This window comes from Chionomys nivalis, chromosome 1, assembly GCF_950005125.1.
Source record: "Chionomys nivalis chromosome 1, mChiNiv1.1, whole genome shotgun sequence".
In the NCBI taxonomy this organism is placed as follows: domain Eukaryota; kingdom Metazoa; phylum Chordata; class Mammalia; order Rodentia; family Cricetidae; genus Chionomys; species Chionomys nivalis.
Window position 1 is genome coordinate 146068394 of NC_080086.1, and position 16465 is coordinate 146084858.

The 16465-nt window shown below is 44.9% G+C and overlaps 1 protein-coding gene across 1 annotated transcript; it reads left to right on the plus strand.

Moving 5' to 3' along the window:
• The first annotated feature begins 5668 nt into the window (after positions 1-5668).
• Positions 5669-7896, plus strand: LOC130874268 (cytochrome c, somatic). The gene is made up of 3 exons (XM_057769337.1): positions 5669-5820; positions 6659-6835; positions 6944-7896. Exons 2-3 carry the CDS (start codon positions 6667-6669, stop codon positions 7090-7092), a joined length of 318 nt encoding a protein of 105 aa, XP_057625320.1. The 5' UTR covers positions 5669-5820; positions 6659-6666; the 3' UTR covers positions 7093-7896.
• Positions 7897-16465: the final 8569 nt, after the last annotated feature.

The following is a 16465-nucleotide window of genomic DNA, read 5'->3' on the forward strand; positions in this document are numbered from 1 at the left end:
AGAAGCCGACCCCGTGGGTTTAGGATTTAAATCGTGCTGAGAGGCAACTAGGATTGCTTCAAGTCCTTTGAGAAGCCAGAGGCCACGCACCTGAGCGAGGCCCAACTGATTGTCGCCAGTGGAGCGGATCTGACTGGGCTACAAAGAACCCCCAGGGTGTTGAATATTTCCTTAAGTGTCTTTCAGCCATTTTAGATTCCCTCTGTTGAGAGTTCTCTGTTTAGGTCTGTACTCCATTTTTTTTATTGGATTATGTGATCTTTTGGTGTCCAATTTCTTGAGTTCTTTGTATATTTTGGAGATCAGACCTCTGTCTGATGTGGGGTTAGTGAAGATCTTTTCACATTCTGTAGGCTGTCGTTTTGTCTTGTTGACCGTGTCCTTTGCCTGACAGAAGCTTTTTAGTTTCAGGAGGTCCCATTTATTAATTGTTTCTCTCAGTGTCTGTGCTGCTGGGGATATATTTAGGAAGTGGTCTCCTGTGCCAATGCATTCAAGTGTATTTCCCACTTTCTCTTCTATAAGGTTCAGTGTGGCTGGCTTTATGTTGAGGTCTTTGATCCATTTGGACTTGAGTTTTGTGCATGGTGATAGATGTGGGTCTATTTTCATTTTTCTACATGTTAATATCCAGTTATGCCACCACCACTTGTTAAATATGCTTTCTTTTTTCCATTTGATATTTTTTGCTTCTTTATCAAATATCATTTTCAACATCCTTAGTCATCAGAGAAATGCAAATCAAAACAACTCTGAGATTCCATCTTTCACCTGTAAGAATGGCCAAGATCAAAAATACTGATGACAACTTATGCTGGAGAGGTTGTGGGGAAAGGGGAACATTTCTGCATTGCTGTTGGGAATGCAAGCTGGTGCAACCCCTTTGGATGTCAGTGTGGCAACTTCTCAGAAAATTAGGAAATAACCTTCCTCAAGACCCAGTAATACCACTTTTGGATATATATCCAAAGGATGTTCAAACTTGCCATAAGGACATGTGCTCAACTATGTTCATAGCAGCTTTGTTTGTCATAGCCAGAACCTGGAAACAACCTAAATGCCCCTCAATCGAAGAATGGATAAAAAAAAATGTGGTACATTTACACAACGGAGTACTACACAGCAGAAAAAATAACGACAGCTTGAATTTTGCAGGGAAATGGATGGAGCTAGAAAACATAATTTTGAGTGAGGTAACCCAGACACAGAAAGACAATTATCACATGTACTCACTCATAGGTGGTTTTTTAAACATAAAGCAAAGAAAGCCAGCCTACAAACCACAATCCCAGAGAATTTAGACAACAATGCAGACACTAAGAAAGACTTACATAGATCTAATCTACATGGGAAGTAGAAAGTATAAAAAGACAAGATCTCCTGAGTAAATTGGGAGCATGGGGACCTTGGGGGAGGATTGGAGGGGGAAAGGAGAGAGGAGGGGAGCAGAGAAAAATGTAGAGTTCAATAAATATCATGGAAATAAAAGAGCCCCCAGGGGAGAGAGAATCAATATGGAAATCCATTTTATCAGGAAATACTCTTGGTTGGAAGGTGTGCCTTGTAGAGATGATCGTGTTTGCTTTCTTCCAGATAAGTCTGCAGCTTTATTCCTTCTTGAGACTTCTCATCAGCTCCAACATGGCTGAGTCCACAATGCTTTGTACAAGACTAGTGCCATCTCTTCAAGATGACCATATAGATCAAGGTATCAAACCCTGCAACTGTGCACATCCCCCACAGTGATTGAAACTCATTTCAGATGGTCACTTAAACACCGCTTTAAAAGTAGCTTGCTCTGGCAGCCTTGTCCTGCACACCACAGAATGGAATGCAAGCAGAAGTTTCTTGAGACTGGATGAAATTCCTCTTTAAAATGCGGCTGACACACCAACTTCTCCCTTTCTTCTTCGTCCTTTTCTGGTACCTCTAACTGGATTATGAAAATAAATTGCGTGGGGCTTTGGGGAGGAATCAGGGCTTGAATGATGGGCAGGAGAGATAGCGAATCAGCTAAGCGCACTGGATGCTGTCATAGAGAACCCAGGTTCAGCTCAGCATCCACACTGTCACTCATAACCATCTGTAACTCCAGTTCCATGTGATGTGATGCCATCTTCCAGCCTCTAAGGTCACGGCTAGTGAGAAAGCGGGAGTGGTCTGAGCATTGCAGGATGAAGAACATAGAGTAACTCAGAGGACACCGGTGTCTGCAATGTTTCTCCTCCTCTTCACAGATATCCCAGCAGCTATCACTGTTTATCTGTGTCCCTGAAGAATGACAACTCACATCTCTGAGTCTTTACATTAAAATTAGCTGTAGTCTCGGAGCATAAAATATTTCAAAGTACTTGAGCCATGATGTTACATGTCTTAGGATGATGGCCTTTAACTTTCTTTTCTGCTCTCCTGTGGGTCAGAGTCTTTGGGAGCTTACCCTGCATCTCCTTAGAGTCTAACTCATTCTCCAAACGGTTTAATTTGACATACAAGAAAAGATGCTCCATCCTCTTCCTGTCCATGTATTAGTCATTACCAAATATTTTCTGATACTGGGTGTGGTGGCACACGCCTTCAATCCTAGCACTCAGGAACCAGAAAGAGGCGAGTATCTGTGAGTTCTGGTCTAGTAAATTCTGACAATAAAGTTTAAGAACAAGGCTAACACTCACACACACTTGTTCAGCCACGCGACTGCTTACGTGGTAATATTTGTTGTGGACTGTGGACCCAGACCCCGAATTTCCTGTAAACAACTTGTTATGCTTGCAGCTTCTCTGAGCAAACAGCTTGTTTTCCTATGTTTGCAGCTGCTCTGAGCATGAGACCCTCAGGAGTTCCTGATGGCAGGGGAGTGGTTTCTGGTGGGTTTGGCTGGGGCGTGGCTAGCAGTTAAGGGTCCCTATATAAGCGGCTCTGGTACACAATAAAGGGGCATTCTTGTTTCAAGGATGACTCCTGTCTCTGTGGGTTTTTGTGTGTTTAAATCTCCGGGCCCTTGCCCTGCTCGCGAATGGTCCTGCAGTGCAGGCTCCACACTACAGGTGCAGTACCATAGTACACGTAGTAGTAAGGATGGTACAGATATTAACAAATCTCCTTTTGATAAGACTTTTATCACACCTATTAACTACAACACCCTTGAGGGATGAATGGTTTGGAATTTCCCAAGATCCTGGGAACCCTTCGGGGCCTGGGCTGAGATGTCCATTCCCCTGGAGACCTCGCTCCCCTCTCCCAGACATTACTTTCTAACCCCTTTCTTGTGGGAATAAATTTATTTGTTTGATACAAGGTCTCCTTATGCCACCCAGCCAGGCCTAGAATTCACCAAGGATGACTCTGGTCTTCCCATTCTTGTGTCCCCTCCTTCCCAGTGCCAGGGTTACTGGTGTGCACCACCATCCTACTAGTGCAGTGTTAGGGGATAACACCTAAGACGTCAGTCCATTCGCTTGGTCAGCTGAGTCACTGGTGTACAAAATCTGTAGCAGGACGTTCCTGGAAATCATGTGGTCAGCCAGCTCCTTTACAGACCAAGAATAGTAATTTCTGAGACACATAGAAAAGATACTGGGAGAACCATGTCTTCTTTGGAGGGATCCAGAAGCCAATAAAGATCAGGACTTGGTTTAAGGACATATTGAATGTCTATGTATTTGCTGTGACATGACTTCAAAAAACTTCTGAGAGTTTGCCAAATAACCCTATGTCTGGATAATTTAAATAAGGAATGTGAGGACTATATTGGAATGCTTAGTGGGTTCCCCTAAAAGCTACAAAAAGTATTGAATATGTTGAGAGTTCTACCTTTTTTTTTTTTTTTTTTTTTTTTTTGGTTTTTGGTTTTTGAGACAAGGTTTCTCTGTAGCTTTGGAGCCTGTCCTGGAACTAGCTCTTATTGACCAGACTGGCCTTGAACTCAGAGATCTGCCTGCCTCTGCCTCCTGAGTAAGCTGCCTCACTATGTAGAGTAAGCTGACCTCGAATTCACAGGTATCCACCTGCCTCTGCCTCCTGAGTGCTGGGATTAAAGGTGTGTGCCACTACCACCTGGCTTGAGAGTTCTACATTATATAGGAAGATGTGGGTGTATAGTGTTGTGTCAGAGAAAGAGGAATTGTAAGTTAGGACAGTTCAAAAACTGAAAATACAGTCAGATCTCTCTACCTACGGATTCCACATCTGTGGGTCAGAAACACCAGCAGATCAGATCACCACATACTCTGTAGCTGAATTTCCAATACTCTCAGGAATGTTGAGTGACTTTGGAATTTCCGTCATTTGTCCTTAAATGACGTCATATAGCACTGTATTTGGCATGCTATAATCTAGAGATGATGCAAATGTTGGGAAGACTAGGTAGATTGTTTGCAAATACTACACCACTTTATGAGAGGGACTTGAGCACCCATGGGATTCTGCATGGGTGCTGGGGATTGTTCTGGAGCCAACTGCCCCTGGGGATACCTAAGAATAACTGTACTCATACAGACAGATGTCTTCCCCTGGAGCAAATCATAGGACCAGTGGCTTGAAAGGGATCTACAGCGATTCAGACCAGCGTCCTAATACCTAGTGTTACTCTGACGGTGGAAGGAAACATTAGACTTCACCAAAGTTTGCGGGTTTACTCTCGATACCAAGAAAAGGGTCTGCCGAGCACCAGGTATCTTTAAACACTAGACAGAATAAGTCAAGGCTAGACAGAATTTAAGAAAAAGACCGCTGTTGGTCAGAATTTGGGTTGTGAACTTGGGAGATAAGAGTAATAAAAAAGGGCTGGGCCAAGGTGGTGCACACCTTTAATCCAGCATTTGGGAGCGGAGGCTGGCGGATCTCTGAGTTCAAGGTCAGCCTGGTCTACCCAGCTAGTTCCAGGAAGTTAAGTTTAGGCAGTTACAGTAAAACTGTCTCAAAAAATTAGAAAAAAAAAAGTAACAAAACTTCCAATAGTAGAATTTGGGGTGTCAGGCAGGAAATTCGTTTCGAAGCGTACTGGAAAAGCGTGCTAACAAAACTTCCATCCCCAATATGGTCAGAAGGGATGCAAGGCCAGCAGATCCCAAGAATCAGATCAAATCGGGTTTCTTCTTAAGGCTTGCCTGCACACCCTCCTTGTTTTTCTACAAACACTAGAGGAAGGGAACAGGGACTCCAGGCGACGACCGTTTGCCACAAGGGCCGCACCTTCCCCAGCTTTGGGGCGCTGTGTCACTGGCAGAGCCGGAAGGTCACCAGCAGGAGCCGGAAGGTGACCAGCAGGCATCCTCTCGGGGCGGAGCAGTCGCAGCAGCCAGGGAGTCCTGTCTAAGCCGGGGTAAAGGTCGCCAGCTGACCGGGCAGCAGTCGTGGCACTCCCCGTAGGCGGCGGCCGAAAGAGTGCAGAGCCAAGTGTCGCCTGAGCACGCTGCGCCTTGGATCCCGAGGGAGTCGCCGCCCTGCCTCCCCACGCCCCACGCAAGCCCCGGACCCCCGAGGGTGACGTCACCCACGTTCACGCCTTACGTCCAGGGCCTGTCGTAAGTGCCGGGCAAACAAGGCCTTTAGAGGAAGGGCGCCCTCTGGGCACACACTAACATGCTAGCCCGCATGCGCGCGCACCTCGGCCGGAGCGACCCTGATGCTGAGGCCAATGAGGCGCGGCTACGCCACGTCGCAGCACCCGACGCTGCCGTACGTCGGGCCGCGGGCGGGCTGAGCAAGTGCGGTTGCACCGACACCGGTACATAGGCGCGGGCCGGCGTGTCCTTGGGCTAGAGAGCGGGACGTCCGTCTTCGGGTCGCAGCAGCGTTGGTGGTCTTGATCACCCGGGAGCGGTGAGCGCGAGACGGGGACGCGGGGCGGGAAGGGCGCGAGGAGGCCCGTGCGGGCCTGATTTAGTAGCGCAACGCAAGGCTGGAGGCGGCGTGGGCGCGGGGCCGGGGCCTGGAGTGCTGGAGACCTCTCACCCACCGCCCTTCCAGAGAGTAAAGCAGAGGCTGCTGCTCCTCAGGAACTGGCCGGTTCATTTTCCTGATCGGGCATCCGGAAGGCTGTGTTAATCATTCTTCTTGAATCCGGCTTGAATGAGTGACCTCGTGGTCACCCCCGCGATCTTAAGACGCGAAAGGGAGAAGGTTCCTACCCCAGCCTTCCCTTGCTTTCCAGTGCCAGACTAATGCAAGAGAAAGTAATTTAACCTCCAAATGAGAGCAGAGCCGCAGAAAGCACTTAGGACACCCCCCTCCACACACACACAGCCCTATAGCTGTGTTTTGTCTTATTTTTGGAGGTGTGTTTAATTGGCAGCTCAGACAGCAATTACAGCATCCTGAAACGTTAGAATCGCAGTGGTTTGGTTTAATGCAATTGTGATCCAATTTTATTGTGACTTTTTGACCTTCCCTTCTTCTGAAACACAGATTTGAGTTGGTTTTCCAGTTCCCTTACAAACCTATCACGAACATAGACTTGCCTTAAGTAGGGAGGGGGGTGTCTCCTAATTACTGTGCTTATTATTGGGGAGTATTCCAGCTGAGTGAGGTAGCATCCGGCCAGGTGTTAAAGGACAGACTAGCAGTGGGTTGCTCGTTAGGTGGTGTGAATGGTCATCAGGATCCATTGTATGTGTTTCTTGAGCAAGTTATTTGAACTGTTGGGTCTTTTCATTTTTAGAATTAAAAATGGGTGACGTTGAGAAAGGGAAGAAGATTTTTGTTCAGAAGTGTGCCCAGTGCCACACTGTGGAAAAGGGAGGCAAGCATAAGACTGGACCAAACCTCCACGGTCTGTTTGGGAGGAAGACAGGTCAGGCGGCTGGATTCTCCTACACAGACGCCAACAAGAATAAAGGTAAGTGGGGACTGTGGTTAGATAGCAGCACAGGCTGTATAGGTGTAACCAATGGTAGACTTACCAGGAGTATGAAACGCTTTAACCACTGCATCCCTTTCTGTTTAGGCATCACCTGGGGAGAGGACACCCTGATGGAGTATTTGGAGAATCCCAAAAAGTACATCCCTGGAACAAAAATGATCTTCGCTGGAATTAAGAAGAAGGGAGAGAGGGCGGACCTAATAGCTTATCTTAAAAAGGCTACTAAGGAGTAACTCCACTGCCTTATTTATTACAAAACACATGTCTCATGACTTTTAATGTGTACCGTAATTTAATTCATACCCCACAATTCAGATCATGAACGGCTAACAATGCTTCGTTGGACAGTCCTGATTAAGGAAAACTGACTTGTAGAAAAGTGGATATGATCTTTATTAAAAGTAACGATTCCAGTTGCATAAACACTGTCACTGCTCTCCCTTTCTCAAGATAAGATTGGACTTAATTATTAAAGTTCTACTTTCCACAAAGATGGGGGTGTCACCTCAAACCTACTAAATGGTTTTATAATTAAATTTATATAATTGGATATATGAATATGTTTAAACACTGGGGAAATTCTGTCACCATCTCAGAAATGAGAAGACTCATCTGTGGTAAAGTTTGTACTCCTACTGTTACAGGCAATGGCTAAAGGTCAGGAGGCAACTGTCTATTCTTGACTCAATGGTCTTATTTTATTAGACTTCCCTAGGTCAAAGGATGCTGCCTTTTCCCATTGAAAGGCACTTACTGTGGTCTATGTATAATATATCAAATAAAGAGTATTTAGCAATGTTATAGTTGATCTATTATGTTAAAATGCCTTCAGGAAGCCAGCAACTTAGACCTTTTTAATTCTTATCTAAGACTAAATTGCAATTCAGAATTGTCCTTAAACACCCTTTCAGAAACAAAACATAACTGGAACTTATATACATGTGTGATTGCTGGTGGTATTCTTTGCCAACTTTTTACGGAAGGATTAAAATAAAGAAGTTTGCAACAGTAAGAAGGTGATTAATTACAGGTCATGGTCTTTTGATTCTGCTTTGACTGGTGACAAGGTTTTAGTTTAACTTTCCCCTAATGTAAGGTATCTAGTGAAGGTGCTCCATTCTGTGACCTTGACCTCTGGGACAACTCAGATTAGAGCAACACTTCACCCTTGGTTCTTTGGCCAAGGTTCTTCATATCACGTATGAAGAGGAATAGTTAAGCACTCACTGAGTGGTCCTACGTTTTATAGAAAATGGTAGGGAAATAGGTTGATAGCGGAGTTTTGACTGGGAAAGGAACTCATCGATAACTTGAAAAGTGTGGAGAAAGTTAAGAAGCTCTCTAAAGTCTGACAAACCACTTTGTGACATTCATACAAGAAATTGAAAGCAGTCTAGCTGGGTGGTGGTGGTGGCGCAAACCTTTAATCCCAGAGGTAGGTGGATCTCAGTGAGTTCAAGGTCAGCTTGGTCTACAAAGTGAGTTCCAGGATAGAGAAACCCTGTCTCAAAAAAAGAAAAAAGAAAAGGAAAAAAAAAAAACTCTGGAAACAAAAGTGGAGTTTTGGGGTTGTTTTGGTTTTTAAGACAGTTTCTCTGTAGCTTTGGAGCCTGTCTTGGAACTTGCTTTGTAGACCAGACTGGCCTTGAACTAACAGATCCATCTGCCTGTCTCCTGAGTGCTGGGATTGAAGATGTGCCACCATCATCTAGCTAAATGTGTAGCCCAGGCTGCAAATTCAGAGTTTTAGACTGATTGATAGCTGGGTTTTTTGTTTGTTTTATGTGTATGGATGTTTTGCCTGCACACTACATATGCAGTGCACCTGGGGACCAGATGAGGGTGTCGGGTCCCCTGGGACTGGTGTTACAGAGGGGATCTGCAGTGTGGTTGCTAGGAATCCAAGCTGGGTCCTTTGGAAGACCAGCCCTGATAAGCTTCTAAATCCTTCAAAGGTTGAGCCTTTGTAACACAGTACTTGGTGACCCAAGTTTTAATAACAACTTCTGAATGATGCTTTTTAACCAGTGCAAAGAAAGCACTGAAGTTAATTCATTTTATGCATCCTAGGGATGATAGAAAAAATGAGCAATTAAGATGACTAAACATTTCGCTTAATACTTTATAAAATGGGGCTTTCTTATAAATTCAAAGGACCTCATGATTGGGAAGAATTTTAGAGATGTTTTGCAATCCAACTGACATTTTACAGATGAAGTTAGCAACCAGGCTTGAGTAGCTGAAGAACAACATGGGTGAAACCAGACCAAGGAACTGTGGCTATAGATGAGTTTTAGTCTAAGTCCCTATTCTGAGCCAGGGGGTGGCGGCCTAGGCCTTTAATCCCAGCACTCAGGAGGCAGAGGCAGGTGGATATCTGAGTTCAAGGCCAGCCTGGTCTACAGAGCTTCAGGACAGGTTCCCTGTCTCAAAATCCTGTGTTCTGGGCTGAGCAGATGGCTCAGGTAAAAGACACCTACCTGCCTTCTTCAAGACTGATGGCGTGAATTCAGTCCTGAGGGAGGATCCATGTGACTGAAGGAGAGAACTGATCATATTGCCCTCTGACCTCCATACTTGTCTGGCATGCACAATAAGATTCTCTGACTATAAAGAACTTTTCATTTCCTGTTTGCTAGAAATCCACACTGGGTTCATATTTAATAGGTATCTGTATAACACATCGAGTTAGTATTTTTAACATTTCCTTTTAAATAGGTCTACAGCTTGAGTAGTAAACTTGGAGGAAGAACTATCAAGGTCATTGTGTTATTGGAGGTGTATTGTAGACAATGCTGGCCTGGGGACTAAAACTAGACTACTTTATCAATATATCACATATAGGCCCAACCCAACCTCACCCCAAATAGAAGGTGAACCCTCTAGAACAGTCACTTGTTCCTTTGTGTATTGTCTAGAGCTGGTTTCGTGTTAACGTTGGGACTTGGTAGTGACAGTTGGGTGTGGTGAGACATGGAGGATTTTTGAGTTCTATGCCAGCCTGAGGTACACAGTGATGCCCTGTCACGAAAGTAATAACAATTGCATAAAGAAATTGTGTCCCCAAAACTTTAATTCTTCTATGTGATGCTTTGTTTCAACAGGCCCAGGGCTGTAGCTCAGTTGATAAGAATGTTTAGCATGTGTGACGCCCTGCTTTTGATACCTAGCATTCCCGGCATGGTGGTGCCTTCTTGTGATTCCAGTACTTGGGAAGTGAAGATGGGAAGATCAGAAATGCAAGGTTATCCTTGGCTACGAAGTGAATTTGAAGTCAGACTGGACTACAGAAGGCCTTGTCTGAAAAATGCAAACAGAAAGTAAGTCTCACTTGTTCAGAGCTTTGCGGCAAAGCAGTGTTGTGTTGCTCATAGAGTCACAAAGCTTAAAGGTCACTTAGATGAATTACCTTGCTCGCTATCATACAGCTGATCCCTGCACTTTCCAGGGTGACGTATAAGCTTCATATGAACCGAGTTATCTCTCATTTTAAAGATTAGTTGAATATAGTGCACACCTTTAATTGCAGCAGTAAGAGTCAGCAGAGAGATCTTGGACAACCAGGGCTATACAGGAAAAACTCTGTCCCAAAATAATAGTAAAGATGTATTTGTTTTATGTATATGACTGTTTGCCTGTATCTGTATATGAGAACCATGTGTGTGCCTGGTGCCCACAGAGACTAGAAGTGGGTATCAGATCTGTAATGAGTTACAAATGGAGCCTTGATCCTCTAAGATCAGCAAATATTCTTAACTACTTGGTTTGCTTAATAGAAACTGGGTTTACTCCAGGCCTATGCTTCTGTAGCCCTCACAAATGGAGCCTACTCAGCTTCCACATTGTCTACAACAGAAGCCTCATCTTCCAGATCATTCCTGGCATAGACATGTTAGTGGGATCTCATCTACATGAACCTGTTGTCTCTACTGCCTATCATCACAGTCACTAAGCACTTGAGCTGGCTTAGACTCTCTGACACCCTCTCTTAATCAACTACATATCAGTGTCTGTTGTTTCTACTTGGACTAACCAAACCTGGACTCCTGTCATTCATTGTGACCTCTGTCCTTAACCAGCCTCTTGGGATTTTGTAGGCAGAGACTGCTTGTTCATTTCCCGGTCACCCAGACGCAAAATAGTCACACAGAAACTGTATTAATTGCAGTACTGTTTGGCCAATAGCTTAAGCGTATTTCTAGCTAGCTCTTATATTTTAAATTAACCCATCTCTTAATCTGTGCATCACCTTGAGGTCGTGGCCTACCGACAAGGCTTCTGCAAACATCTTTCTTCTCCGGTGCTTACATGGCTTCTCCCTGACTCTGCCTACTTTCTTTGTATATCTTTTTCAGCCTGGCTATAGTCTGTTAAGCCATTGATTGAAAGCTGCTTCTTTATTAACCAATGGCAATAAAATATATTCATAGCATACAGAAGGGAATCCCACATCTGGATTTCTTCTCAGTCTCTGAATTCTCCATATTCTCTGCCTTGGTCATTTGTGCTTCTTTTTGCATCTACTCTGTAAACCCAGCTTGGGAACTCAGCCATATGCGTTCTCTATTCCTATGTCTGACTGAGACTTGGAGGAAAGCCTGCATTTCTATGGTCTGGCCCCCTGTAATCAGATCAACTCTTAAGTCCACTGAATCAATGGACCCCTATCAGATTCTGGTTTATATATGAATTTCCCAGTTCTGCAACTATTATCTTGTTGTGTTCCTTGAGCACCTTAGTCCTCCCCTGCCCCCTTTCAGCAAATGTCTCTCCCATTTCCAACATGAATTCTTTACCTCCTGGTTGGAAGGAAGATGCATTCACCTTGCTGTTTGCCTTGAGCAATGCTGTTCTAATCTGGAGATGACTCAGATGTTCAGTAACACCATCAGTAGCTCATATGGTATAAATACCTCAGTGTGATTTAACACCCTCAGCCTCCCTCTCCCACAGAAGGTGAAATGCTGGATGCCTGCTGGCTTTCGGTTCAGGACCTCTCCATGGGCAGCTACACCATAACACAAATATGCTGTGTGTATAAATTCTTAAGTAGTAGCTTTTCTTATTTAGCAAGGGACCTTTGTAACTGTCCCTACCCGAAATAGGCCTGCATAGGTCCAGACTAGATACAACATACCTTTCCAGCTAGAGTTAGAAGATAAACTTAGAGACTTTCTAAATCTCATACACAGAGTTTGTACATGTTATATTTAATAAGTATGACTTTTTGTAGCTTTTACTAGTGAAGGCTGCAGGAAGGCAGGCCCCAAAGAGTTTGGGCCTTCCGCTGACAGTGCCTGACGGAATCAAGTACACTCAACTTTCTGTACCTTAGATTCCTTATCTGTAAACTAATACTGTATTAGCCCTTAGAGTTGTGGAAATATAAGAAATTGTATGTGGCGTGTTAACCAGCACTCAATTGAACTACGTTAGCTAGTTTTGGGCTAGCTGGGCCAGACACACTGCCGTACTGTTTACAGTTATGAAAATGCGCTTAGGGGTAAAGGACATGTGATTTTCCTAGAGGGGTGAACCTGAAGCTCACTGGGACAGAAGTGCCCTTAGAGGTTTGTGTCTATGAAAAGGCCTAAAAGTTCACCGATCCCTGTGTGAGATCAAGAATCCACGAATCAAGGCCGGGCGGTGGTGGCGCATGCCTTTAATCCCAGCACTCGGGAGACAGAGGCAAAGCAGATCTCTGTGAGTTTGAGGCCAGCCTGGTCTACAAGAGCAAGTTCCAGGACAGGAACCAAAAGCTACGGAGAAACCCTGTCTTGAAAATTCAAAAAAAAAAAAAAAAAAAAAAGAATCCACAAATCACAACCTTCATGTCCCCCTCAGCGTTTCTAAAGAGGACTGAGTTCAGCTAAAAGAATGGCCCCAATGTTCATCCACTCATCCTTTAAGTGTGTCTGGTTTTTCCAGTAGCCTGGCAACGCTTTCAAGTTTTGTCTTTTTGTTGTTTTGGTGGGTATTCTGTTAGACAGAGTCCTGCCTGAGGTTAGGCTGCTCTGAACTTGAGATCTTTCTGCCTCAGCCTCCTAAGCACTGAGAATACAGGTGTGTTGCCACACCTGGCTGGCTGGATTTTTGTTTTTAGATCTGAGATGGTGTCCCATGCCTCTAATCCTCTAATCCCAGCACTCAGGAGACTGAGGCGAAAGGATTGCAATTTTTAGGCAAACCTTGGCTACATAGCAAAGGTCCTGTCTCAAAGAGGGCGAGAACGAGAATTAAAACAAGAAACACCTGACTCATTCAAGAGGCCTGCCTTGCCCGTCCCCTCCCCTTCTAGGAACCTGGAGAGATGACTGCTGAGCAGCCATGTTGGTTGGTGGCACCTGAAGATGACAGCGAAGAAGGACGGACCTGTCCTATTGATGATATAACAAAGCTGCCGTAGTAGCCCAGACCACTTTACCATTTTAAGAGAGTTCTTTCTTCTTTTTTTTTATTAATTAATTTATTTAATTATTAAAGATTTCTGCCTCTTCCCCGCCACCACCTCCCATTCCCTCCCCCTCCCCCAATCAAGTCTTCCTTCCTCCTCAGCCCAAAGAGCAAGCAGGTTTCTCTGCCCTGTGGGAGGTCCAAGGACCACCCACCTCCATCCAGGTCTATTAAGGTGAGCATCCAAACTACCTGGGCTCCCACAAAGCCATTACGTGCAATAGGATCAAGAACCCATTGCCATTGTTCTTCAGTTCTCAGTAGTCCTCATTGTCCATTATGTTCAGCGAGACCGGTTTTGTTCCGGGCTGCGGCGGAGGCACCATCAGGCACGCCTAGGCGGTGGAAGCATGGGAGAGTTCTTTCTTCTTAAACAATTTACATTTCAGCATCTGTTGCATGCAGCAATTTTAATCCTGACACACCCACCCATGTAATAATGTTCCTTAAATAATGCCTTTGATATTTCTCTTACCTTCCCCACTCAGGAAGAGTCATATCCATAAGCATCTAAAATGTCAACAACTTTATGTCATTTGGGCCTAATCTCACAAATCCAAAGACTGCATTTGAGACACCTTTGATACCCTCATACATATTGTGATGAGCTGAAACGAGAGTGCCCCCAATGTGTCCATATCTGGACCCCCAAAGCCTTCAAAGTTGCCTTGTAGGTCAAAAGAGACTTTATGAATATGATCGAGTTAAAGATCTTGACGTGGGGGACTTCGTCCTGGTTTATTCATGTGGTACTGATGCAATTACAAAGGTATTTGCGAATGAAGAAACAGGAGTCAGAGTTGGAGGGGTGCACTAATGAAGGAAGCAGAGGCTGGGGCGATGGGACCCCAAGCTGAGAAGTGCTGCCAGTCTGAAACTAGAGAGCACAGGTGAAAGGTCAGTGGACCAGCCCTGCTGACAACTGCATTCCAGTCTACTGAGCCCCACATCGGGCCTCTGTTTTCTAGAGCCATAAGAAAATAAACTTCGCAGTAATTCATTGCAAAAACAGCCATGCAGTCAGTTACAAAACTAGCATCTTTACAGAAAACTATTTTTTTTTTCTGGATTTGGCCTGCATTTATTGACAATGTTTTAGAGAGAGAGTAAGTTCTCACAGTATCGTATGTTCCCACACCACCTGGGTGAGTAAAAACATGGGTTTCACGAGTCCAGTGTGTGCATCCCCCTGTCCCATCCTTAGGCCACCAAGCTCAGAGCACGGAAAGATTCATACAGCCATGCTCCTAACGCTGACTCCCACGGTTGCCGGGATAGCTGCAAGAGTCCTTGAAGCTCAGACATTGGAAATCATCCTTCCTATCTAAAACCACTTTCTCAAATGCTTTAGGAAGCGTCAGGGGATGTTCCCGCATTTCCTAATTCTGAGCCATAGACCAGCTCAGCTGAACAGATGAAGATTTCACAGAAAATTCTTAACTGGCTGGGTGGTGGTGGCGCACGCCTTTAATCCCAGCACTGGGGAGGCAGAGGCAGGCAGATCTCTGTGAGTTTGAGGCCAGCTTGGTCTACAAGAGCTAGTTCCAGGACAGGCACCAAAAAGTACAGAAAAACCCTATCTCGAAAGTGAAAAAAAAAAAAAAGAAGAAGAAAAAGAAAATTCTTAACTGTACCCCCAAATTTGACCCTTTTATTTTTCTTATCTTTATCATTAAATCATCCAAACCAGAAACTGCCTGTGTGCCTGTGTTGTCATCTTGCACTCGTTGCTGGGTATTCTAGTTCTACATATTAGCTATTCCAATCAGTTCCATCGTTATCTTCTGTCCAAAGGTTCTTAATGTACACAGAACACAGATAATGGTTAGGACCAACTTTATCTGTTACCGCTGGTGATAAAGGTGCTGCTACCGTGTAGCATCTGGTAGGTAAAAACCACGGATGCTGCAGAACATGCCCAGCGTCCCCAAACAAGCATCAATGTCCTGAGAAACCTCTGGACTCAGCCAAGTCTCTGCCCACCACGGTAAGGCCCCAGTCACCGTCATCACAAATGCCTGTTCCCTGGGGATCTTTTCTCATTGTTGTACCAGAAGTGCCCTGCTCCAGGGACTTTATCTTTGGCACTATGCTAGAGAGAGGGCTGAGGGACGTTGAGAAATGAGTGAGGGTGCTTGCTGCCTGACATTGATTCCTGATGCCCAAATAAAGGGGGAAAGAGAGAAACGACCCCACAAAGCCACCCTCTGACCACCACGTGTGTGCAGTTGCATATACACCCCCATCCCTCACACACATAATTCCTTTACAAAAGAGAGATGGGGGAGAAGGTTGGAGAGATGGCTTGGTTGTTGGACGCTTTCTGCTCCACTAGGGGATCCAAGTTAAGTTCCCAGCACCCATAATACCTGCTTGCACTTTCAGCTCCAGGGGATCAGTGATCCGTTGGACTACACACACACACACACACACACACACACACACACCAATAAATCTAAAAAAAAAAATAACCAAATGAAAATGTTGGGAGGGCATCAGATTGCAAGCATGCACCACCACACCCAGGTTTATGAGGTGCTGGAGATCAAGCCTGGAGTTCCAGACCTGCTAGGCAAGCACTCCAGCAGCTAAACTACATCCCCAGCCCTAGAACACCGTCCCTAGTCACTGATCAGCGTCATAGCCCTGCTTTCCCCAGTCCACCAGGTCCATATGGTCAGAATGACAGCACTTGGGCGTTCTCCAATATGAAAAAGACAACTGACTGCTTTCTCAGCCCTGCAACTGTATAGTGATTGTTGCCACCGTCCTTAGACTTCTAGAGTAAATGTTCTATCAGTCCCCAGTCATTCATGAAAGAAACTCACTTGAGCACCCATAACTATTGTCTTCATTTCAATCTGACAAAACACCCTGGCTAAATTTAGTTTAGGTATTAGGGACCTCTGAGTGCCAGCATCAGCGTCCCCGCAGGGACAGAAGAAGACTTACAGCAAGTGCGGACTTAGATGAGGGCGAAAATGAACTCTCTGCTACGGACTTTTCTGCATCAGTTTCTTTAGTCCTCCTTTCTCCTGCTAAGGTTCCAGCTTATATGCATGCACAAAACAAAAGCAATTCTCTGAGCATGCATTTTCTCGGGTCAAAAGACAAGACAAGAGCTGTCCCGAGGTACACTGTCAACATCTTTAT

Excerpts from the sequence above, each read along its gene's own strand:
- LOC130874268 (XM_057769337.1), top strand. The coding sequence starts at position 6,667 with ATGGGTGACGTTGAGAAAGGGAAGAAGATTTTTGTTCAGAAGTGTGCC. Across the intron at positions 6,836-6,943 it reads AGACGCCAACAAGAATAAAG|GCATCACCTGGGGAGAGGAC; the intron begins GTAAGTGGGGAC and ends CTTTCTGTTTAG.